Raw genomic sequence first — 25356 nt, forward strand, 5'->3', positions numbered from 1 at the left:
CTCTCTATCTATAGCTCTCTATCTATAGCTATATCTATCTATCTATAGCTCTCTATCTATAGCTCTATCTATAGCTATATCTATCTATCTATAGCTCTCTATCTATAGCTCTATCTATATCTATATCTATCTATCTATAGCTCTATCTATCTATAGCTCTAGCTAGCTATCTATAGCTCTAGCTATCTATATAGCTCTAGCTAGCTATATATATATATATATATATATATATATATAGCTAGCTATATATATAGCTAGCTAGCTATATATATAGCTAGCTAGCTATATATATAGCTAGCTAGCTAGCTAGCTAGCTAGCTATCTAGCTATAGCTAGCTATATATATAGCTAGCTAGCTAGCTATATAGCTATATAGCTATAGCTATATATATAGCTATAGCTATATATATAGCTATAGCTATATATATATATATAGCTATAGCTATATATATATATATAGCTATAGCTATATATATATATATAGCTATAGCTATATATATATATATATATAGCAACAGGTGCCCACAGTAATTAACCAAACAACAGAAAATAATATAACTAAACAAATTACTATGAAAGAGAAAAAACAATCTTAATATATCAAACATCTACAATAAATAACAAAATACAATATCAAACAAATAACTCCAACACTAATATTTCTTTGTAACGTCTCTGTGTGTGTTTACTGTTTTCCTGCAGACGTCCAGCAGCTGTTGGTGGTTAAAGAAGAGGTTCCCCCTGAGCAGCAGGAGTGGAGCTCCAGTCTGGACCAGAAGGACCCAGAGCCCCCACACATTAAAGAGGAACAGGAGGACCAAGAGCCCCCACACATTAAAGAGGAACAGGAGGAACTCTGGACCAGTCAGGAGGGAGAGCAGCTTCAAGGTCTGGAGGAGGCTGATGTCAAGTTCTCATTCACTCCTGTGAAGAGTGAGGATGACGAAGAGGAAGCTCAGTCCTCAGAGCTTCATCAAAGACAAACTGAACTGATGGAAACAGAAGCTGATGGACCAGAATCAGACAGGAACTTAGATCCAGATAGACATCCAGAACCAGATACTGATGACAAGACTGGAGACTCTTCTGACACTGATGCTTGGAAGGAGACCAGAGAACCTCAGTCAGGTTTAAACTATGTGAAACCTGATGAAGTCCTTGTCAGTGATTCAAGATGTAGTGCTGGTAAGAAACGATTTAGATGCTCTGAGTGTGAGAAAACATTTGGCAGGAATGGAATTCTGAAGAGACACATGAGAATCCACACAGGAGAAAGACCTTACAGCTGCTCAGTTTGTAAGAAATCGTTTATATATAAACAGGTTTTACAGGAACACATGAGAATCCACACAGGAGAGAAACCTTACAGCTGCTCAGTTTGTAAGAAATCTTTTGTATATAAACGGGTTTTACAGGAACACATGAGAATCCACACAGGAGAGAAATCTTTCAGCTGCTCAGTTTGTCAGAAAAGTTTCCTTAGAAGTGGAGATCTGAAGACACACATGAGAATCCACACAGGAGAGAAACCTTTCAGCTGCTCAGTTTGTAATAAGTCTTTTGCATTTAAACAGGTTTTAAAGCAACACCTGAGAATCCACACAGGAGAGAAACCTTTCAGCTGCTCCGTTTGTAAGAAATCTTTTAACCTTCGTTCAAATTTACAGAGTCACAAGAGAATCCACACAGGAGAGAAATCTTTCAGCTGCTCAGTTTGTCAGAAAAGTTTCCTTAGAAGTGGAGATCTGAAGACACACATGAGAATCCACACAGGACAAAAACCTTTCAGCTGCTCAGTTTGTAAGAAAAGTTTCCTTAGAAGTGGAGATCTGAATATACACATGAGAATCCACACAGGACAAAAACCTTTCAGCTGCTCAGTTTGTAAGAAAAGTTTCCTTAGAAGTGGAGATCTGAAGACACACATGAGAATCCACACAGGAGAGAAACCTTTCAGCTGCTCAGTTTGTGATAAAAGATTTCAGCGCAACAGAGATCTAAAGGTACACATGAAAACTCACACAGGAAAGAATCCCCTTTAGCCTTTTTACCCAATCACCGCTGGAAGGGATATGCGGAGGGCCCATAGGGCGGCTGCTCAATGTAGATTTTTCGGGTTGTTCCTGGTCGAACCATATATCTCATGTCCCGGAAACCAGACCCTCACCAGCAGCAATATGCTTTTTGTTTCTTTCATTGTTTAATCTAAATGATTGATTGAAGGGTAAATATGGAGACAAGTGTATTGGCATACAGATGAGTATATGTATGTGTGTTTGAGGCATCATGTCATGAAATAAATCCTTGTATTTTAGTTTATATTGATAAATATTTGATTGTTATTTTCTATGTAAAAATGTTTTGCTTTTCCATCTCAATAAAAAGAGAATAAAAAAACAAGATATCCACTCACAGCAACCGTTGGATACACAAACTACCAAGCAGACAAAAGTTCATTCTTTAAAGTAGTTTCCCTGTACTCCTCACTTTAATTATTATTATTAGATTAGTATAAAGGTGCAAAGGACCAAACATTTAATAGTTGTTTTGATCTTCCAGAAAAGGACGTTGATGTCACTGACTCAGCTCAGTGATTCATGTAATTTCTTAAATTATTTTTATTTATTTTGTTCCTGTCTTGACAGGCCTTGTTTTTGTATGTGTGTATGGTGTTGGTACTCTTCTAAGGTCATTGTGAACGTCCAGGCTCTCAGACCGGATGCTGCTGCTGTGGACTCTGCAGGGTCACAGTGGGCTGCTATGCTGCCTGTGAAAAGAGAAACTAGCTCTCTGTTTGTTTTACTGTTTAAATGACAGCTACACATGTCACTCTCACAGATTAAGATTATACATTAAACACATTGACGTTAACACTTGGCTAACACTCAGTGGTTGTTGGTTTTTTAAGTTATGAGTAATGTTACTTTTGTGACTTCAAGAACTTTTTTAATAACAGTAGCTGTGTACTTTTATTGAAGTGACATTTGGTGTGCGTTTGTCTACAGACGTCTGACCTGTTGAATTTAACACTTGCATTGAACACTGTTGGACTCTACAGGAAATAGACTCCTACAAAATAAGACTGCAAACTACACCATGTCTCAGCTACATGTGCAAAAAAAACTGAAACACAATATTGTTAACATAATAATCTATAAATCATCTGACTAATGTGCAGTTTGCGTGCTGAAATAATCCTGACAAACCAATGCATTTACAACTTCCCTTTCTGAATCAGTTTATGTTCCTCCCAAAGCTAGTCGGCTGTTAAAGACGCAGCAGCACTCTTCTTGATATTGTCTTCTTGTCAGTATTATACTTCAGTACACTTGTCTTACGATGAAGACATCTATCCATCCATCCATCCATCTATCCATCATAAAAATAGTTCGTTGGGAAACCCCGCCCGTCTCGCTCAATCCGGGGCTGCGCCGGTGGTGTTTTCGAGCCCATCTTTTCATTGTGGGAATCACGTGACCAAACGGAAGTTGCGCCTACACCGACATGAACTCTCCTGAAGTAGGATACTATTAACACCTCTGTTACTGTAGCAGTGTAAGTGCATCTCCTTTAAAACAGTTGTTTAGTTTCAGCTGATTAAAAATGGCGTCCAAGACAACAGCAGCAGCGGGCTGTTTAACACGGAGGATGTTCTGTCCTTTTACCCTCCACGCTCCACGCAGTTCACTAGCACTGAATATGCGGAAGTGCAGCTCCAAACTGGCAACCGAGCAGGACAAAAAAACAAAGGTTTGTACAATAACGCACAACCTAACAGCTGCAGGACATTTATTTTGAAAAGTTCACCTACATGAAGTGTTATCGTGTCCACGACAGCGTTTAACGGTTTAACGACCCGTATGCACGTCACGTTTGACAGATAATATTATTGCTTTATTTTAACTTTAACACACTTAAATCTCCAACCGGGCCCAGTTGGATTGTGGGTAATGTATGCACCAAGTTTTGAAAAGGAAGAAGAGAAAAACTGCTTTATATATTTTAAAACTCTCAATCGTGAATCTGACATTGTTATAGGAGTGCAATGTTGAATCTCTTTTTAAATTGCAGGGTGTTGAGCCCTCAGGGCCACCGTAGAGAGCTGAAGCTCAAGTTCAGAACCTGAAAAAAGTGTGGGTTTCTAGTTAATATAGCAGATAATGTAGCATAGCGTCCAATCGGTTGTTATTTCTATGCAGAGATCTCCCTTCAGACCAGCGGCCAGCGCCACGCACGACTGGATCGGTCCACCGAACCCGCTCTCCAACCTTCGGCCAATCGTCTACCACGTCCCCGAGAACGAGTCTGAGCTGCAGAGACGTCTGAGACACCTGAGACAGGAGACCGAGGACTGGAACCACGACTTCTGGACCAAACAGAACATCAGCTTCAGCAAGGTAGTGATGCATTCAACGACATGAAATACAAGATAAAGACAAATTATAGACCTCATAAACACCTCACTGTCCACACACTCCTTCCTTCCTTACCTTTTTTGCCTCTGTCTCTTCTCCTCTTCCTCTTTTCTCCATCACCTCCCTCTATTGCCTTCCTTCCCTCCCTTCCCCCTCCCCACTTTCTGTCTCATCACCTTCCCGTATGTCCTTTTCCTCATCTTCCTTTTCTTCCTTCCTTTGTCACCTATTTACCTCGGTCTTCTCTCTTTCTCCCTTTTCTCCCCCACTTACCTCTCTGCCCTTTTTACTCCCTTCCTATCTCCTTCCTTCCCTCCTCCTGTCTGTCTTCTGTCCTTCCTTGCTTCTACATATGCTCCCTTCCCCACCTTTTAACCTCTGTCTCCTATAATCCTCCTCTTTTCTCCTTCACCTCCCTCTCTGCCTTTCTTTCCTCCCTTCCTCCTCATCTCCCTTCCCTGCTTCTGTCTCCTTTCCTTCCTCCTCATCTCCTTCCCTCTTCCAATGACATAAACGATCAATCACATGATCACGGTCATCATTATTGATCAAGAGTGTAGTGTCGGTGAACATTAAAGTGTCCCCTGCATGCTGAGCCCTTATGTCAGTTCTTGTTTCCACCAGCAGAGGGCAGCATCGCACAACAAACTGTTGCTGTTGAGTTCAAACCTTATGAGGAATTAAATAACTTCAGTTTGATTTGATACAGTTTTGGTTTGTGTATTTATTAAATTAATATTATACATTGTATATGTTTTGTATGTATATGTATATGTTCTGTCTACAACACAATAAATAGACATTCCTGACTGGTCTTGTGCATATATTGGTTTAAAACATTCTAATTAAAACAGGCTCTCTGGACGAGAAAGGAAAGAGGAATATTGAATATTTTTATTGTATCTATTTGTTATTTAAGTTTTCTCTGTTGTTTAGACCGATCCTGTCTCATTTATTTATTTTAGAATAGTTAGATGTGGCTCATTGTGTTGACTCTTGGCTTTTTGTTTGTGTTGTTGGATTTAAATAAATAAAAAACATATTTATGCTCTCTGCAGGAAAAAGATGCGTTCATCTTCTCACAGCTGAACTCAAAAGGCCTGAGTGTGCGTGACGAGCAAGGTCAGAACACGCAGCTCTTCTACAGATGAAGATTAAATTATTATTCTTTACATTTATTCACATCCTCTGATGTCAGACCATGTGATGAAATGTTGTGGTCTCCTCCTACTCTTTCTCCCCCACCTCCCTCTTCGACTTCCTTTCCTCCCTACCTTCCTCCTTCATTCCCTCCTTCTGTCTTATCTATTTACCTCTATTCCTCCTTCTTCTTCCCTTCCTTCCTTCCTTTCTCACCTTTTTACCTGTCTCCTCACCTCCTCCTCTTTTCTCCCCCATCTCCCTCCTTTCCTCCTCTCTCCTTCCTCACTTCCTTTCATCTCCTTCTTCCCTCTGTCCTTCCTTGCTTTTTCCTTCTCTCCCTTTGTCTCCTTTTGTTCTTCCTCATCTCCTTGTCTTTGTTCCTTCCCTTGCACCATTCTTTCTTCCTTCCTCACCTTTTTACCTCTGTGTCCTCTCCTCTTTTGTCCTTCACCTCCCTCTTTGCATTTATTTCCTTCCTTGCTCCCTCCTTCCTTCCCTCCTTCTGTCTCCTCTGTCCTCCTCATCTCCTTCCCCTTTGTCCTTCCCTGCCACTTCCCTTACTCCCTTCTTTCCTTCCTTTCTCACCTTTTAAATCTGTCTTCTTCTCTTCGGCACTTTGCATTGCTTTCCTCCCTTCCTCCTCACCTACATCCTTCCTCCTGTCTCATCACCTTCCCCCTGCCCTTCCTTACATCTTCCCTTGCTCCCGTCCTTCCTTCCTTCCTTCCTTTTTCACCTCTGTCTCCTCCTCCACCGCCTTTCTTCCTTACCTCCCTCTTCATCTTCCTTTCCTTACCTCCCTCTTCATTCCCTTCCTTCCCTCACTGCTTCCTTTGTATATAATATCATCTCCTGTGTCCTCACTCCTCCCCCCCCCCCAGGACGCCGGCGTTCCCTGAACAGTGAAGAAATGGCCGTGTTTTACAAATGCTTCCTGGACACAAACGTAACACGACATGCAGATTATAACAAGTGAGTTGTTCTGGTTGTTTCCCATGATGCAGCTGGTTGTTTCCCATGATGCCGCTGGGCTTTAAATCAAATGTACTGAACCTTGTAGAGAAGAACAACAAAGCTTTCTGTGAATTAGCATTCAAAAACTGTTTGTTTCTATGTGAGAGACTCGTCCATAACACATCACCTCTGCGTCTGATTTTAGTTTTATTTATTTTTCTCTCTCCTCATCTTCATCTCCTTCCTTCTGCCCTTCCTTGCTCTGTCTCCTTTCCTCCTCTTCTTGTCTTCCCCACCTCCCTCTTTGCCTTCCTTTCCTCCCTTCCTCCTTCCCGCCCTCTATCTCCTCCCCATCATCTTCATTGCCATCCCTTTGTTCTTCCCTTACTTCCTTCTTTTCTCACCTTTTTACCTCCGTCTCCTCTTGTCCTCCTTTTCTCCCCCACTTCCCTCTCCGCCTTCCTTACCTCCCTTCTTACTTACCTACTCATCACCATCCTTCCTTCTGTCCTTCCTTGCTTTGTGCCTTGCTCCCGTCCTTTCCTTTCTCACCTTTCTACCGCTGTCTCCTTTCTTCCTCCTCTTTTCGCTCCCCTTTCCTTCCTCCTCCCCTCCTTCCTTTCATTCTTCTCTCCCTCCCTCTTTTGTCTCCTCTCCTTCCTCCTCATCTCCTTCTCTCTGTCCTTCCTTGCTTCTTCCCTTGCTGCCTCACCTTTTTACCTTTTGTTACCTCCATTGTATGAAATACAATAAAATGATTTGTGTTTGGGGGAAAAATAACAATTTACAACCATAAAATGAGCTAAACGTCTTCTGTAAAACTGTATTTTTGTATTTGTTAAGTCATCTTGTATCACTGTGTCACTAACTCTCCCTCCTCCTCGTGTCCAGGGAATGGTACCGACGTAACTTCACCATCACCTTGCTCATGGCCCAAGTGGCCATGAAGAACATGTGGAGGACTGTTACTGAAAGATACAACAGCAAGAAAAACAGCTGATAATAAATACAATATTAACCCACCGTCCTGTCTCTGTGTTCACTGCTTTGTTGTGAACTTATTTATCATATTATTCACTTAATTAGAAACGCACCTGAAGATTTAAATCTCTTTTCTATCCTTCTCTATTTCTGATGTGTGGTTGATTCAATCAGGGAAACAGAAGATCTGCTTGTTTGATCTATTTAGTCTCCATCTTTCTTACAACCACATTTTAAAACGGGCGTAAATCTTGAGAAGCTTCCCATCAACATAAACATCAATTAAACAAATGCATCGATTGAGTCTGTTCATCTGCACTTTACTATAAAACACACCAGGGCTCAGACACTTTTACTACATTGTCTTCGTTATTGGACACCTTTGTCTGCATTTATGTCATGTTTTGGGTCCAGGGTGTTGGTGATTCCCTGTTAAGGTAATGCAGTTTGGGATTGCAACATTCACTACAGCTAAAACAACCACATAAACTTTGTGAAAGGTATGTTTTGAACCCCCCCCTCCTCACAGTCTGAACCATTTAAAGATAAAAGGTCAGTTCATTCAAATCATACTCGAGTACTGTATTAAAGTACAAATATTGAACTTTGTACCTCACTGCATTATGACAACATTACTCACTTTGCAGATGTATATTATTTATAAGTAATGTAAATCAATTTTTTAAAAGTATATTTTTATTGTAGGTTAAACTATACCAGTGTATAGAGTAAGTGAAATAAGCTCCATATTTACCAGCTGCAACATTAAAGTGATGAACACATTAAATAATTGATTTCTGCATAATGAGTACTTTTGCTTTTGGTACTTTTAACTATATTTTTAATGCAAATACATGCATTTTCAGTATTTCTACACTGGTATTGGTACTTTTAAGATAAGATGATCCTTTATTAGTCACAGCGGGGACATTTACAGGATTACAGCAGCATAGTGCAAACAAGAGACATAGTAAAAGAGATCAAAACAAGTATTATAAAACAGTAAAGAATATTAAATAAGTAGAAAATCCACAATAACTAAAATATATGTACAGGCAGAATAATTGTAGTATTGCACAGTGTATTTATATTGCACACATGTTTTGTGTTGTGTTGTGTTGGAAGCAACTTACTGGAAGTAATTTACTGGAAGCAACTTTTACTGGAAGCAACTTTTACTTGAGTGAAAGTTGTTAATACTTCCTCCAAACAACCAACACATTACCGGTAGTGTTTTTTGTCTTTACTGTAGAAGAAGCATTAAAAGCATTAAAATAAATCTGGCTGCTTCACTTGCACCGCAGCTTCTCCTTTAACCCGGGCGGGGATGACGTCATTACCGATGACATCATTGCCGGTTAACGCCATTTTCACGCACCGCACCTCACAGTCAGTGGACCAGCGAGCTGTCATCTTCACGATCAAGTTGTTAGTGTGGACTCGTTCCTGCAATGGAACCACATGAGAACAGGCTTTTCTCGTATGGCTCCGACTAAAGCCTGTGTTGTTGTTTTTTTGACAGTTAGGGGGCTAGCTATGTAGCTTTAGCTGGTCATCATTTTAACGGCGGTTGATGCAGTGAAGACCAGCGTCAGCCGGGACACAGTTTGTGGATATTTGTGTTTTTAATCACTTACTCTTATCGACTGACGTTGTCGGTTAAAAGAACAACAACCTCAATTTAAAAGAAGACGTGATTCAGACGGTAAAAATAGATAAACGGACGTTACAGTGACGCTACATCGGATGTCCTAGAGAACGGTAAGAATGGGTCCATGTATTTCTTGGAATTGTATCAATGGCTCCGTGTATTTCTTGGAATTCTATCAATGGCTCCGTGTATTTCTTGGAATTCTATCATTGGCTAACTAATTAACCACTTTTGACAGAAATGGTCCTGTTGTTTTCAAGTAGTCAAACAACAAGCATTTTGAATTATATTTTTATATACGTTTTAAAGATGAACCCCTTTTGATGTGTTTTTTCCGTGTTTACGTCTAATTGCAGGAATTAGACGCTTTAGAGCACATCCACTGTCACTGAGAGAGCTTCAGCACTGTGTGTGTGTGTACAGGGAGGAATTAACTAACTGGTTCTTCAGGTTAATCCATTTGTAAGCGAGATAGCTGGGACTAAAGCAGCAGCAGGAGCTGAAACATGCCGGGGAAAAGATGCACTTGTTGGGGCTTTAGTGCATTCACAGCGACAATCTGGATGTTTTGTCATGTGATAGCTGGATGTTCCCCTTTTTCATTGATATTCAGAGCGTGTTCAGGAGACGGCTTCAGAAGGGACAGTGGATCTCAGTGTGAGGACTCACAGCTGGGAAACACTCAGAGGTGTCTGTGAATATTTGAAATGTAGGACTCACTGCAAGACAGAAATCTCAGGAACACACACACAGAAATGTGATACAAATGTCAATTTTATCAGTTGCATCAACAGACGTTCAAAACATACCTTTCACAAAGTTTATGTGGTTGTTTTAGCTGTAGTGAATGTTGCAATCCCAAACTGCATTACCTTAACAGGGAATCACCAACACCCTGGACCCAAAACATGACATAAATGCAGACAAAGGTGTCCAATAACAAAGACAATGTAGTAAAAGTGTCTGAGCCCTGGTGTGTTTTATAGTAAAGTGCAGGTGAACACACTCAATCGATGCATTTGTTTAATTAATGTTTATGTTGAAGCTCCTCAAGATTTACGCCTGTTTTAAAATGTAGTTATAAGAAAGATGGAGACTAAATAGATCAAACGAGCAGATCTTCTGTCTCCAAGTGAGCAGTGAAAATATATATATATATATCTCTATCTATATATATATATCTCTCTATCTATATCTATATCTATATCTATATATATATATATATATATATATATATATATATATATATATATATATATATATATATATATCTCAATCTCAGTACCTGAGTTTTGTTTACTGTGCCCTGCGGTCTTTAATATTTAATCCACCCAAAGGAGTACTGATGACAACCTGCAGGCTAACACCCCTCTGCTCTCTGGGGAGGCTTGTTGTTGGCTCAGAGATCGTGTGTGTGTGTGTGTGTGTGTGTGTGTGTGTGTGTGTGTGTGTGTGTGTGTGTGTGTGTGTGTGTGTGTGTGTGTGTGTGTGTGTGTGTGTGTGTGTGTGTGTGTGTGTGTGTGTGTGTGTGTGTGTGTGTGTGTGTGTGTGTGTGTGTGTGTGTGAGTGAAATGACAACTATGTGTTGTCGCTGCAGGTTTTGGTAGTAATGCTGCAGGGTTGGCTTGAGCTGCATAGAGCTCTTTCTTCTGCAGGTGAATCGGCGTACAACGAAAACATAACGCCGGAGTATATATATATCTATATCTATATCTATCCTCTGGATTAAAGGCAGTGTCTGTAATAGAAATAAATCCGGTATATTCTCATATCGCGTATCTTTCAGCCTTCGGGGGCCACTCCTGCCCCCGTAGATCTCAAACTACTTCACTGATTCCAATGATCAACTTAACCGCTCGCTCATGGAAATATACAGCAAGTCATTGGTGCTCTTCATGTCATGTGAGGGCTTAGACTCAGTTTAGGAGAAGACACGTAGTTTAACACGGAATCAGGCAGTTCTGTTGGTGAGTTGGGTTAAAGTTCATGTCAAATCTGTCAATTATTGATCCCAATCATACTCATCTCTTCCTGCGTTTCAGCCGTGCAGGGTCCTGTCTCGTGACTGCCTGATTTATTCACCCTGAAGCTAATAACTTATCACATGACACATTAGCAACGGCTTCATTGTTAAGACTGAAGAAAGAGACTCCAGTGTGTTGAATTGCCAAAGGAACAGTGACAGATAAACAACCATGACCATTTTAAAGCAGCTATAATCTGTATTTTTATACAAACAATGGATCGCTTGACTATTTCTACTTCTATCCACAGTTCCCTCCAGCTCTACAGAGTTTTACAGCATCATAAGCTTATTGTTTTTGTTTTTCAGGACAGCAGCTTTATCCATCAGCAATAACGGTCTGATGACAGGCAAAGTTAGAGACTAGCTGGTGAAGAAAGTGGAATATTCAGCAGGGAAAAAGCCCAAATAAAGCTCAAAGAGAGTGAATACTGGATCTTATCTTGTCAGGTGGACAGAGACACTCCTAATGTTGCTTCATAGCTCATGTCCTGCAGCGTGTTTCTGCTGCTGTACTCATGCTGCTGTCATTTGAATCTTTGATGAAGAGCAGCCAAACAAACACATCTGTGAGTGTTATTGTTAATTAAAAATGATCCACTAAATTAAACTCTTTCAGACTTTCTCTCTCTGTAAATGTTGAATCACAGCTCTCTTCATCCAATGACTCCATCTCACATTGCTGACTCGGATCGTTTCTGTGTAGTGTTGCTCTTCCTGCAGAGCACTCACTGTTCCTCTTCTTCGTTGGTCCCAAACACAACCCTAACCCCCCCCCCCCCCCCCCCAATCCTCCCAATAGACTAACATCTCTGCCTTAACCTGCTCACATGAAGAGCTGCAGGGTCCCCCGGCCGCTCCGCTTCAAGCCAGATATTTGCATTTCAAAAGTTAACATCAGAAGTAGTTTCTGTTTCTTCCCTGTGGTGCTGTGTGCTCTGAGACTCATCTGATGCCCAAAATAAAAGGCTTGTGCTGTCACTTTCACTTCTGTATTACTCTGCCTGCAGTGGTAGTTGTCTCGTTCTTTGCAGTTTTGGGTGTTTCCAGTGGTTTAAAGTCGACCTTGCTCTGTGTTGTTGAAGAATTAAACGGGGTTTATACCCAGGCTCAATGCATGGCCCTTTGACAGGATCCAGTGTGACAGGTATTCTGACTTTTATTTTGATACTTGCATCTTTAAATATAGCAGCGACAGACTTTTAGCTGAATGGATTTGATGGAAACACTAGTGTTAACTGATATTATGTGCATTTTCCTAATTACTTGATGGATTACTGTCCACAGGTACGTTATTATGCTGAAGCAGCCCGTCTGTTCTCTGCAACACCAGTAGAAACTCCAAACGATGGTTGGTTACCTGCTTACATGGAAACATGTCAGTGTTTGGGTGGTTGCTGGTGAAATTTCCACTCAGACAGGTATGACTAGTTGTATCTCATCTCATGTGGAATTACTGTAAACTATTTTATAGTATAAGTATTGTAAGTTCAATTAATCGTTCTTCAAGCTAAAATAGAAAACACACCTGTGTTCCAGCTTCTTCACTTTGAGGATTTGATGGTTTATTTGGCTGCATTGTTCACTTCTTTCTGAGGTTTTATTGACCGTATGACGGGTCAATTAATTGAGAAAAACAACCAGCAGGTTAATCTATAATGAGAATAGTTGTTTTTCTTCTGTTTGTAGGTGTTAATGGGAATATAATTATTCAAGTGTCATTTGGATCTGATGGATCTGATGTTGATTTTGACAAACAAAGTGAAACATAAGCACCAACAACAGGATGAATACAAATACTATCAGTTTGCCTACAGTATTAGGAAATCCTTTTTCAAATGTGGTTGAGTACAAGTTTGAAGTTAATGTGATCTTTTCAAAATGTCTTCTGGTACCACAGCAGCTTTTATACTGAGGTGGGCCGGCTGGTACAACTCACTGTGTCGTTGCAGCATTAAGGATAAGACTGCTGAGTGAGTCACTGGAGAGTTGTTTCACTTCTGTGTTCTTCATGGAGCCGTGAAGTAGAAACATAACGTGTGTGTGTGTGTGTGTGTGTGTGTGTGTGTGTGTGTGTGTGTGTGTGTGTGTGTGTGTGTGTGTGTGTGTGTGTGTGTGTGTGTGTGTGTGTGTGTGAGAGAGAGAGAGAATACAAAGCAAAGAAAGTCAGGATTGAGTGGGAAGGAGTGCATGAGGAGTCAACGTGAGAGGAACCGATATTAACGTGCAGTGTTTTTGGCTCATATTTGCATAATAATAATTTCTGTTTTACCTGCCACTCCTGTCAGTCTGCCTCGTTGATCACCAGGGTGGATTCAGCTGTCCAGTGGGCCTGGGCGGATGGTTCAGGTGTCACCTTTTGGTTTAAGACAGTATTGATTTAAAGGCAGATGCATCGGGCTGTGTGGTTGCCACAAAGAACAGAAAAGGTCAGGAGGATGCAACTCTGAATGAAACATCTGAAGGTTCCGCGTTTCATTACGTGCTCATTAATGATTTAGTCAATATGCTACACGTCGTGTGGTGGTCCTGTCTCTGACATTTTTTGCAGCAGTAAACATTAATCCTGATTAAACCTTTTGTTGCCTTTCATGTAATTCATTTTTCAAGCATAGAAGTTATGTGACTTCTTTAGAGGAGAATAGCTCTTCTGCATTAGAGCCTGAATGTTTGTACTTTTATGAGATCTTTCCGGTCACATTGATACAGACTTTATTTCAGTGTTGAATCAGAATCAGCTTTATTGGCTGTGTATGCGTAGGCTCATTAAAATGGGTGAATACATCACATTGACTTTAACTCTCCTGTCCCTGTTGTTCCATCTGCAGGATGCGTGAGGACATGTCCACCATGGTGTGCATGAAGGAGGAGGAGGACCCTGGGGAGAAGCTGTCCCAGGACGAGATCATCTCCCGGACCAAGCAGGTGATCCAGGGGCTGGACGCCCTGAAGCAGGAGCACCACTCCATCCTGGAGGGCCTGCTGGGCACGCTGCGCTGCCTGAAGCAGGACGAGGAGGGCGTCCTGGTGGAGGAGAAGTCCCACATGATCCGCAAGTCTCTGGAGATGCTGGAGCTCGGGCTGAGCGAGGCACAGGTACCGTCAGTCCTCGGTGAATCATCACCAGCTGAAATATAAAATAAGACAATCCTTTGTTAGTCCCACAGCGGGGACATTTACAGGATTACAGCAGCAAAGTGGACAGTGCAAACAAGAGCCGACTACTAACATCGCCATTCTTTTCACTCCTTTTTAAAAATATATAAGAAATACAGAAATGGCATTTCTTGTTGTTTTTTCTTTGCCTGTCAGCAGCACCACACGTGATGAGCTAAAAGGACAAACTACAGACTGTACATCACTTAATTATTGTTCATAGATTTGTTAGAATGGAGGCGTATCTGAGACAGACTTCACAAAGGCTTCAAAAGATGCTGCTGACTGACCTTAAGTTGACTCTTTCTGAAGTGATACACATAACAGACTAAGAACACAAAGCATATGCACTCCAAAGACTAAGTTCCTCTTCTAAAGGTGCACGGTTGGATATCCCAAATCCTCCTGAGGGAGAAATGAAGAGAGAAGATTTTACAGCTAAGAAATAAAACTTATTTTTTTTTTTAAATGCAGATTTTCTTTTCGAGAAAGTTTCTCTGTCGTTACTCAGCTGGTAAACACCGGCCTATGAGTCACTGATGAGTCACTGCTGATGCTTTAGCCCCTCATCTCCATCTCCCAGCATGCCTTGCCTATTAAATATACAATACACTGCACCATGCTGACTCTAATACCCACCTTCAGCTCTTTAGGCAGCTCGCAGTTATTGTAAGTAGAGTGTGATTCATATTTTTCTGCATAATTATCCTATTCTCTCTATGCCTCAAACACTTTGTCTAAGTATACCCCTCCCATTACCTCACACCATCTGCTGTTAGGTGGATGCTTTTACCCAAAGTGCCTCAAAGTAACACCAGTGTTTAGTTCTGTTTTTAAACCCTAATGTACACACGATGCTGCCTCTGAATCTGCCACTGTTCACCTTAGAATTCAAATGTTTAGGAATATAGCCCCTTATGTATCAATGACTCTGGTATTATGATATTTTAATATCTTCAGATAATTATCACACTAATAGAAGGATGTTGGTCTACAGCCCAGGATGACTGTAGCTACGAGTGTGAATATTGTTATGAGGTGGTTCTAAGTCAATTCATACGAATGAGATCATGTTCATGACTGCAGGGAAACATGGTCTACTTTATACCACTTTAAAGACAGACTCCTAAACATCCCTAATCCCAAAGCAACTGTGGTGTGTTAAGAAACCCCCCCCCTCCCCTCGTCTTTGTCCAGGTGATGATGGCGCTGTCGAGCCACCTGAGCTCGGTGGAGTCGGAGAAGCAGAAGCTTCGGGCTCAGGTGCGCCGGCTCTGCCAGGAGAACCAGTGGCTGAGGGACGAGCTGGCCGGGACGCAGCAGAAACTGCAGAAGAGCGAGCAGAGCGTCGCCCAGCTGGAGGAGGAGAAGAAGCACCTGGAGTTCATGAACCAGCTGAAGAAGTACGACGAGGACTTGTCCCCGTCGGTGAGTCCCCGGGTCTTCTTCAGAGTGTGTTTGACGAGACGTCTTATCCTCCAAAACAAAGACACTCAGTAACAGAGTAGGGATTCACCGAGCTTCAGAGTTTCTATAAGTCAAACAGAAAGGTCTGAAGTTGTCCATTAGTGGTTCATTTGTTCTGCCTCGATCAATATTACAATTTCTGTAATATTGTAACACTTATGAAATTTGCTTGACTGGACCTATGCTACAGAAGGACTGCATGAGCAGATAAATAAGAATACTCTTTTATGAATTTAGTAAACATGGAGTCAGTTCGATCATTGTCCTGCTGCTCTCCCCTCACACCTCCTCTCAGGAGGAGAAGGACTCTGATTCCAGTAAAGAGACTCTGGACGACCTCTTCCCAGATGACCAGGACGACCAACCTCCAGGCAGTAAGTGTCTCTACTCTTGGGGGGGGGGGGGGGGGATTCATAATCAGTCCTGGACCCAGATATGAAATGTAGTTCCTGTCCTCGGGGCGTAGATGTGATTGAGATAGTTTCCTAAAATGTGTTATGCAATAGTTGAATGACATAGTTAACTTCAGCTTCTAGAACATTAATACTTTGCAGTTGAACGTTGTGACTAATGATGTGCAGGTTTCTCCCTGATGGTTGCAGGAATTTTGAAAATGTCACTCCTTTTAAAAATTGATTTGTCCTCTGAAAACAAATCTTTGCACCAGTGACAATTGAAATATACCGAAGTCTAATCGGTGGATGTCCCCAGTGTCAGAATATATACATCACCTAATATATGTTGGTGCATTTCTCCTGCCATACGTAAGAAGCCTCATGGATCTTTCTCTCTTCATCTCTGTCTGCTTTAACCTTCCCGGCCTCGCTCTCTCTCTCGCTCTCTCTTGCTCTCTCTCTCTCGCGCTCTCTCTTGCTCTCTCTCTCCTGCTCTCTCTTGCTCTCTCTCTCCTGGTCTCTCTCTCTCGCTCTCTCGCTCTCTCTCTTACTCTCTCTCTTACTCTTTGCTCCTACTCTTCATGTCCACCCCTTGCCTCAGTGTTTGATGGGCTGCTCTTTCAGTCGCTCAGCAGCCCAGACAGTGAAGCTGTGTTGGCTGTAAAGGCCCATTAGTCAGGACCTAGTTTAGCCTGGAGGGAGGCCAAATGGGGTGAAAAACTCCCAACCAGTGTGGTGTTATAAACAGTGTTCTATGGTTCCAGGGTTTCTGCAGCGAGTTCTTTTTGTGTCGCTGTAGTCAGGTGAGATAATGTTTGGCAAAAGACCACAGTAGTGTTGCTTTGGCTTTAAATATGAATTAAATGCTTAAACATTTGGTACTATAATACCATATTAAACCAACCTGTTCCTCAACGACAGTTAAATCCAACACCTCAACCAGAAGAGCTACAGCACTTAATTTGCTGATGTATATAAATAAATGTACCGTAGCTTTGAGGACGTTTGGGGAACTAAAGAGTTGTGTCCTTTCTAAGAGGCAGAAAGATCCAAAAACAATAATGTTCGTGACATATTTGCAGCTCATTTGAAGTCTGATGCTCTTAACTTTTCAAGTTTCTCTCTGCATTGAACAGTTTGTTCTCTGAGTTTCTGCTCTCAAAGAGAAACGAGCTTTTCTACTGTTGCCGACCAGAATGTGTCGGGTGGTAATTTCCCACTCGCGCAGTGTTTTTTGGTGGGTGTAATTTTAGGTTTTGATCCAGACTTCCCTGTGTTTTGGCCTAAATTCTGACTGTAGAGCACGTTGTAGAGCAGCGAGAGCGGAGCAGATTGGTTTCGGGATACTGTGTCAAATTAGAGGGCCTCCATTCGTTTGATGTTTTTAGGTGGAAAACTGGCTTCCTGATGCTGATTTTCAGTGTTTTCCCAGCAGCACAGACTGGGTGTGAATTATAAATAGAGACACACTTAATAGAATGTAGCTGTACGTTTGGTTGGGAAAGTGGGGGAGCATGAGATTGACTTTCTACATCATAAGATGTCAATACTGCACAATGAATTAAAAATCAAATGAGGTTTCTCCTCTGGGTTATTGAGATAGTAGCGTGTATATAAAGGTATATACTGTATATGTCAGATTTATTTAATGTTGGGAATCATTCACAGCAACTTGCAAATAAGTTATAAGTCAGGTTTGAGATAAACACAATTTATTTTTTTAGTAATTATGCACCCACGCCCATTTACACATAAACATGTCTCATTGTTGCTCACACCCACACGTCAGTGCTTACAGTAAATACAATCGAGCTACATTTGATGACGGTGTACACAAACACTCGGAGGGCTAAAGAATAAGAAACAGATGGGTGGAAGCCTGGAGGGGGAGAGAAGCACGAGGTTTATTGGTTCTATGTTTCCAAAAATCTCTCTTCCTCCTTCATGGCATCAAATAAAAGTGGGAACATAAATCACATGTGCAGATGAGCAGAGCTTAAAGTACGGTGTGTTTTTGAATAAATGGAGACGTGTGATGGATGAGAGAGGACAGTAAGACTGTGTGTGTGTGTGTGTGTGTGTGTGTGTGTGTGTAATGCTGGAGTAGATTAGATGTCTTTCCTGTCTGAAGGGCTTTTGGGGTTTTGGTGAATTGCCGTCAGCAGGAAAGAGATAATGGTGATGACAGCCCTGCCTTTATTTAAATTGGCCTTCGGCTTAAAGTGGCGCAGATTTTTTCTGTACAAAATATTTACATTATCCGTCATTTGGTTAACTCGGTGAGCTACTGAAAAACACCTCCATTCAACCTCCAGGATGTTTAAGAGAGAGCTTCACTTTTAGTCCCTACAACAGTTTAAAGAAAAAAAGATGCATCCTACACTTCCCATGATGCAACTTGATGGCTTTTTATCCTTCAAGTATTCCCTAAGACTGGTAAACTGGCCTTGATGTGTAAAAACTGGTTGAGTTCGGGGGTTTAAGATGCCGACCGTGAACCACAATGTACCAGGTGTATGTCTACCGATAATAATCTGAAAATATCTTTAGATTTTGGTCAAAACAAGCGATGTGAAGACGTCATATTGGGCTTCAGGAGACTGATGATAGTTTTTACCCCAGAATTAGAATCTGAATCAGGTTTATTGTAAGTAGATTCTCACATGCAAGGAATCGGCCTCGGTATTTTGGTACAATAAAAAACATGGTAAGATAAAGTGTCTCTCCTTCAGAGTAAATAGAGTGCTACATGCTTTTTAATAAGGAACTCAATCGGGTGTTTTCATCACACACATATACATTCTTTCACACACACACACACACACACTTCTACACAGACAGACGGGCAGACGTTCCTCATCCTGTCCTCCTGACCTCGTAAACCCACAGAAAGCAGCACATTTGCTGTGCGCTGTAGCAGAATGAGGTCATTGGTTATGTGTGAATAATCTTGTTTGCAGGCCATATGTTAGTAGCCTGTTTGTTTGTTGTGGTTTCAGCTTTGACTTATTTATAGGAACTCAAGTAAATAATATCTTCACAGGAATGTTAAAATTAACCAACAACGTTTGAGTTGATTCATATTCAAACACTCATTTTAAGCACAAAATGCCAAAGATTACTTCTTTCCAACTTCTCAGTCATGAGAATTTTAAGTTTTTCTTTGTCTTGTGTGATAGAAAATGTAATATCTTTGGGTTTTGGACTGTTAGTCTGTTAGTATTAAAGTCGTCTTCTTGGGATTTGGGGAAGTGTGACTTAATTTATAGAACATAGATTAATTGATTGTTGGAGAAAATAATCAGTGGACCAAAACTATTGTCATTTTAGTTATAAAATGTATTATTAGTGAACACAATACTGACTTTATCTGTAATTACAGTTTGAAAAGATAAACCCTGTCTAAAGCATCAAATATATATTCGTGACTGAAAAGGTAAAAAACGGAGGTGTGTGTGTCCTGTGCATCTAATCTTTCCTCCATGTGTCTCCAGTCCAGCCGACTCACGGCAGTGCTGCGGCAGCGGCGGCCCAGCAGGGGGGCTACGAGATCCCGGCCCGCCTGAGGACCCTCCACAACCTGGTGATCCAGTACGCCTCCCAGGGCAGGTACGAGGTGGCTGTGCCCCTCTGCAAACAGGCCCTGGAAGACCTGGAGAAGACCTCTGGACACGACCACCCGGACGTGGCCACCATGCTCAATATCCTCGCCCTTGTTTACAGGTGGGTCTATCAGGTATTTCCTCTGGGCTCTGAGCTGTTAGTTGTTGTTCCCTAAATAGTGTTTTAGACATCAAGGAGGCAGTTCCGGGAGTTTACCAGCTACAAAAGGACTTTATGGCCGACTGTTTCACCTTCCTCTTTCAGTCGTTTAAGAGTGTCATTTTAACCTAAATCAAAAGTTAATGAATTTAATCAGATTTGTTGGCATATTTAATATATTTTTTATATAAATTAAGATCTAGATCAGATTTTTCTTTCTCTGTCCACTTCCTATGAAGATGATGATAATATTAAACAACTGCAGTCAGTGCTGGGACTAATATACAGTTTCTCTTCTGTTTCCTTCATCACACTGTTGGCACCATGAAAACACAAGTCTTTACTAGCTTGTAAATCCTTAAAGTCCTGGGCCACGCTGACTCCTTTACAAGCCTTCTCAGGACTTCAGAATAGAGTTGAAGCCTGCGAATGCTGGGACAGCGTTTTAGTAGTTATCAGTTAAAGGAATTGTTTTAACCTTTTTGCTCTTATAGCTCAATTCTTTTTTGGGGGGGGCGGCTTTTTTGCAGAGAGAAAGCTGTGATAACGGTTCCAGCATGTAGTCTGTTTGTCCCCCTCACAACTCACTTTGGGTAACAACCATCAAAGCATTGTGTGACAGGCCTCTGTAGGACCTCCCAAATAATAGTTGGATGCCTTTCTAGGTCAGAAGTGGAACACAGCAAACATAGCAGACACAACCAGAGATTTACAGTACAGTAATAGAGCTGGGGGAAGTGTTAAGAAGAAAAGAACAAAAGCGTGACACACTAGACGGTTGGACCCGTGTTTGTTACTCCCACAAATCTTATCCAGTGAATAGTCGGTGCCGTGAATAGTCAGGAATGAGAGACTGGGTCGACTTGTTGTCTGCAGACTGTTGCATTGACTGTGGGAACTGCTGCAAAGCTGTTTGGACCACGTCACCTGAAAATAATGGACTGTTGGTGGAAACTGTTAGCTTAGTTTTATGTTTCTTTTTTTTGTGTGCTTGTGCCGTCCATCTGTGTCTGCTGTGTTTCTGTCTGACTCTATTTTGCTTCTGTCTGTTTCAGGGATCAGAACAAATACAAGGAAGCAGCCAACCTGCTGAACGACGCCCTGGCCATCAGGGAGAAGACTCTCGGCAGGGACCATCCAGCTGTGAGTACATCTGTCTAACTTATTCAGCTGTGCCATGTTTTTTCTGCACAGTACCTTTGTGACATTGCTTCAATCAGATGTATCTGAATATTAGAGATGTATCTCGTATCTCACGTTAACATAATGGGTTGTAGGGCAGATAGTAATATTTGAGCAACTTCTCCCATCTGAACAACATTAAACGGATTATTTAACGTTTATTTTTTAAAGTTTATTCTTTTGCTGGGAGTTGGATGAGAAGATTTTTACCACTCTTAAGTTTGTATAGTAAATATGAAGCTACAGCGATTAGGTGGTTAGCATAGCTTAGCATTAAGACTAGAAACAGCTAGCCTTACTCTATCAAAGGTCACAAAATCTGGCGCTTCTAAAGATCACTAATTAACATAATTTTCCTCATTTATTTAATTCAAACAAACCAAAGCTTAAAAATGACAAATTGTGGTGTAATGAGAGTTTATGTGCAGCTGCTTGTCTGCTGATTACGTTAATTTTGGCTAGGGCCAGGCTAGCCGTTTCCCCCCCTGTTTTTATACTAAGCTAAGCTGTTGGCGGTAGCTTCATATTTACAGTGCAGACACAAGGGTGGTATTGATCCTCTCAGCTCACTCTCGGCAAGAAAGCCAATAAGTGTATTTCACTAAAAGTCAAACAAGAGCTCTACCAATGGATTCCTGGCTGTAGTACAATAAACACTTTAACCTGCAGTTAATAGATTTAAAGGAAACAAGCATTCTTTATCTCTACTCTTTGATCTACACCTATTTTTAGCTGCTGCAGTGTCCCGGTTTCCCCCTCAGGTGATCAATAACATGTGACCCTGCTCCCCTTCAGGTAACACATATAACAACACTGACAGCCGTAATGACAGCGCAGCCAAAGTCGTGCTTGAGTTACAGTTTTGAGGCGTTTATCATTATTAAAGAGCCTGTGAAGCTTGCAGGGAGTTTCAGAGTTGCTAAGTGGAACTCCTAAAGAAAAGTGTTTTATAAAAGTGTTATCTCTTCTAAATAACAGGAGCTTCAACTGGTTTATATGTATAAAAAGGTTGTGCTAATATACCAGCTGCTGAATTTGCTCTATATAAGAACATGAATTTTACTTCTTAGATACAAAAAGAAGAAGAATTTCTCAATTTTAGGATATTGTTTGTCAAGAACAAAACAACAACTTCTGAATTACTGATAAAATTGTAATGTTTTCCAGTGGAATACAGGAGTACATGTTGCCCTGAAGCCTCTTGGGAAATGTTGGCTGTGTTCAGGCCACATTTTACAGCTCTCCGAATTAAATTTCTCCAAACACATTGTGATGCATCTGTGACTGCAGTCCAGAACGATCACAGCGAACATGGTAGAGTTCATAAATAATTGACCCACTCCTGCTCTCAGACCCCATTAGCTTCTGTTTGTTGGTGTGACCGTAAATATACTGTGTTAACCCCAGCAGGCCTGTGTTTCCACTCTCTGGCTCTCCATCACTCTCTGAGGTTAGCCCTCCATCCTCTCATCCTGCCACCAGGCCCTGATGGTTCTTCATATAAATAAATTATTTTTTTCAGTGATTTATAATAAAAAAATCATAGTTTTATCAACAATATAAACTATTATCTCACCCGGATTCCTCTCACCATATTGTTTCTTCCTTCTACAGTATTTACGATCTTCTTAATCTTTCAACCTCTTCTTTTTGCGTTTCTTTTTGCCCTTTTTTGAATGTTGGCCATTATGCGTGTAGCAACACACGTCCATCCTGTTTACATAGGAGCTGATTGGGTGGTCTGTAGCTTTGCCAGTTGGTCTGCAGGTAATCTCACCGCAGTGCTGCTCCCATTAGCATTCTGCTATAGTACAAAAATGTATTACTTTTTACCATTCACATCTTGAGCGCGTCAAGCCCAGGTTGCATTATTGGTGTCCTTACAAAATAGTAAAGGGGGGGGGGGGGGCAGAATGGCGCTTGAAATACGCGACCAATGGCAGATTTATACCCACAGTCTACATCCAGTGAATCAGATCCGGTGACAGGTGAAGGTTGGACCTCGGCATGATAACTCTGGATATGTACCATGTCACCTCTCTGAAAAATGACCGTATATACACACGTACCCCTGTTATAGAGTCAAGGACCCCTGGTTAAGAAACCGTGAAGTAGTTCATAAGAACACTTAAAGATTGATCATCGTCTTTGTAGTCGAATCATTTGATTTGCAGTCGTTTGTCTTCTCCCTTTTATTTATCTCCCTCCTCTCTTCCTGTGACACTCCCTTCCCCTCCTCCAGTCACCTCTGCCCTCCCTCCTTCCTTCCTTTCCTCCCACTCTGCCCACATGGCCACCAGAGCCTGTCTGAATCAGAGATGAGAGGTGACCTCGGTAGTCTCCCTCTTCCTGAGTGCACAAGATTCATCGTACATCTGATTGGGATCAAATTACAGCCCACCATAATCACTTCCTGTTTCCGCTTCCTCCTCGATGATTACTCTCTCACCAGATCAATGGCACTTTGCTGCTGTGGCGGAATCTTGCGGTTGAAGACAATTTAGGCTCACCACCAAGAATGAATGAAATGAAGTAATGGATGTGTTTGTGTTCCTGTCAGGTCGCCGCCACCCTCAACAACCTGGCCGTCCTGTATGGGAAGAGAGGGAAGTACAAGGAGGCGGAGCCTCTGTGCAAGAGAGCGCTGGAGATCAGAGAAAAGGTAGGTCAAAGGTCATCAAACACCACAACTAAACAGATTCAGAAGCAGTTACACAAACGATAGGAAAGCATGACTAAGCAGCTGTTTTCTGCTTCTTTTCTTCTTCGCCAGACTTAAAGCTTTCACTTTCAAACTAAAGTTTACTTTCACTTCACTTTCAGACAAACTCTGTGTCCTAGAACAGTCGAACACCAAGCACTGAATATTTCACTCTCCATGAGTCACCGGCTTTAAAGACGCTAGAGTGCTTTTTAAACTTGCGGTCCATCCCTGAAATGCTCTGGAACATTTCCTGCATGGGGTGACGTGTGAATGGGAGCTGGGATCAATATTCAGCCAAATGTGTTCCCGCCAATGTGTCACCTCAAGACCTCGAAACATTTCCGGGAAAGTGCCGGTACGGCTGTGTTGGGAATGAAAGCTGTAAAATAGCCGGGACATACACGTCTAAGGGTTACTTCTGTCTGACGAAAGCCGCTTTACCAATCACAGGACTACACTGTTATGGTTTAGTATTCACACCAATGAATATTAAATACTGTACAAGAACATAAGCACTGAACAAAAAGTAATTTAGCTACTTCTGCTAAGCTATGATTGGACAATCGCTGTTTAGGTGACGGAGGTTTAAGACACAAAACAAAAGAAGAAATTACACTTCATAGAAATAAAAAAACAAAAACCCTTAAATATGTGTACTCTGTTTTAAATGTGCATCATGGGTCAGCCTGTCTCTCCGGGGAGATCGTCATTATTTTGTCTGACCTCTAGTTTGGTGCTTACAAAGATGCCGCTCAGCAATCCTGAAGAACATCTGATCCACTTCTCTGTATCTGTCCTCAGCTCCTTCGCTCTCCTCTGAGAATGAGACGTCGGCTTTGGTTAAGCCTGAGCATCTTCATTTTTTTTGTTACGCTACTTAAACTCAGAAGATTACGCTCTCGCTTGAGCTGAAAGATTTGGGTTTTTCCTGCACAGGCGAGGTGGCTGCTGCAGAGTTGCTGAATAATAAGGATTCCTTTTTCCTGCATTTCTTCTTTTATTTATAGAAGCTCGGGAAAGCTCAGCTCTTCAGTGAGTTTGGTTGTCGGGGAGAAAAGAGGGATGGAGCTATAAACTGGTTTAGAAGCTTTTGACTCTTCAGGAGAAATTATTATTTCTTCCTGTTTTGTTTAATAAAAACTACATTGGCCGACTGTTAAAAGAAATTAATGAAATTATGAACCTGTTTTTAAACATTTATGTCTTCAGTAGGAACCAATGGGCAAAGTATTGAGGAACTAATGCTTGCTTGTTTAGCTCTTTTCGATAGATCTATTGACATTTGTAATTCTGCCGGCCTTATCCTTTAAATGAAACAACATAATGAAAACCCACAAGTCCACTGCATTGGAATTCTTTTTGAACCTTTCATCAAACAGCCAAAGTTTTCTTTTCTGCTCAAATGTCCTTGAATAAGAAACTGAAGTCCTCCCTGCTGCTAGCTGTGTCTTTGCACTGACGTCTTTATTGAAATATGTCTCAGAGGGATAGAAACGGATCTCAGGATTTCTCCAAAGAAAAAT

General features: G+C 41.4%; 3 protein-coding genes across 7 annotated transcripts in view; all 3 read left to right on the top strand.

Annotated features, from left to right (window-relative positions):
* Positions 1 to 2402, top strand: part of LOC142967682 (uncharacterized) — a 6722-nt gene extending 4320 nt beyond the window's left edge. Inside the window, exon 2 of the mRNA XM_076107146.1 lies at positions 703 to 2402. Within this exon, the coding sequence (XP_075963261.1) occupies positions 703 to 2042 (1340 nt within the window). The 3' untranslated portion in view covers positions 2043 to 2402. The remainder of the gene's footprint in view (positions 1 to 702) is intronic.
* A 1079-nt stretch (positions 2403 to 3481) lies between these two features.
* coa8 (cytochrome c oxidase assembly factor 8) lies at positions 3482 to 7535 on the top strand. The gene is made up of 5 exons (XM_076107147.1): positions 3482 to 3750; positions 4200 to 4397; positions 5474 to 5537; positions 6440 to 6530; positions 7404 to 7535. The coding sequence occupies exons 1-5, from the start codon at positions 3604 to 3606 to the stop codon at positions 7510 to 7512; spliced, it is 609 nt and encodes a 202-aa protein (XP_075963262.1). The 5' UTR covers positions 3482 to 3603; the 3' UTR covers positions 7513 to 7535.
* A 1337-nt stretch (positions 7536 to 8872) lies between these two features.
* klc1a (kinesin light chain 1a) overlaps positions 8873 to 25356 on the top strand; it is a 39944-nt gene continuing 23460 nt past the window's right edge. Inside the window, exons 1-8 of one of the 5 annotated variants that reach the window (XM_076107182.1) lie at positions 12153 to 12314; positions 12455 to 12588; positions 13996 to 14263; positions 15521 to 15751; positions 16086 to 16164; positions 19680 to 19908; positions 21003 to 21090; positions 23690 to 23791. In XM_076107182.1, the coding sequence (XP_075963297.1) occupies positions 13997 to 14263; positions 15521 to 15751; positions 16086 to 16164; positions 19680 to 19908; positions 21003 to 21090; positions 23690 to 23791 (996 nt within the window). In that variant the 5' untranslated portion in view covers positions 12153 to 12314; positions 12455 to 12588; position 13996. Of the gene's footprint in view, positions 9255 to 12146; positions 12315 to 12454; positions 12589 to 13995; positions 14264 to 15520; positions 15752 to 16085; positions 16165 to 19679; positions 19909 to 21002; positions 21091 to 23689; positions 23792 to 25356 lie in introns of those variants that run through there. The other 4 variants (XM_076107181.1, XM_076107185.1, XM_076107183.1 and 1 more) reach the window with 4 other exon arrangements.

The sequence above is a fragment of the Anarhichas minor genome, unplaced genomic scaffold (assembly GCF_050575085.1).
Source record: "Anarhichas minor isolate MPS153535 unplaced genomic scaffold, ASM5057508v1 ptg000038l, whole genome shotgun sequence".
Classification (NCBI taxonomy): domain Eukaryota; kingdom Metazoa; phylum Chordata; class Actinopteri; order Perciformes; family Anarhichadidae; genus Anarhichas; species Anarhichas minor.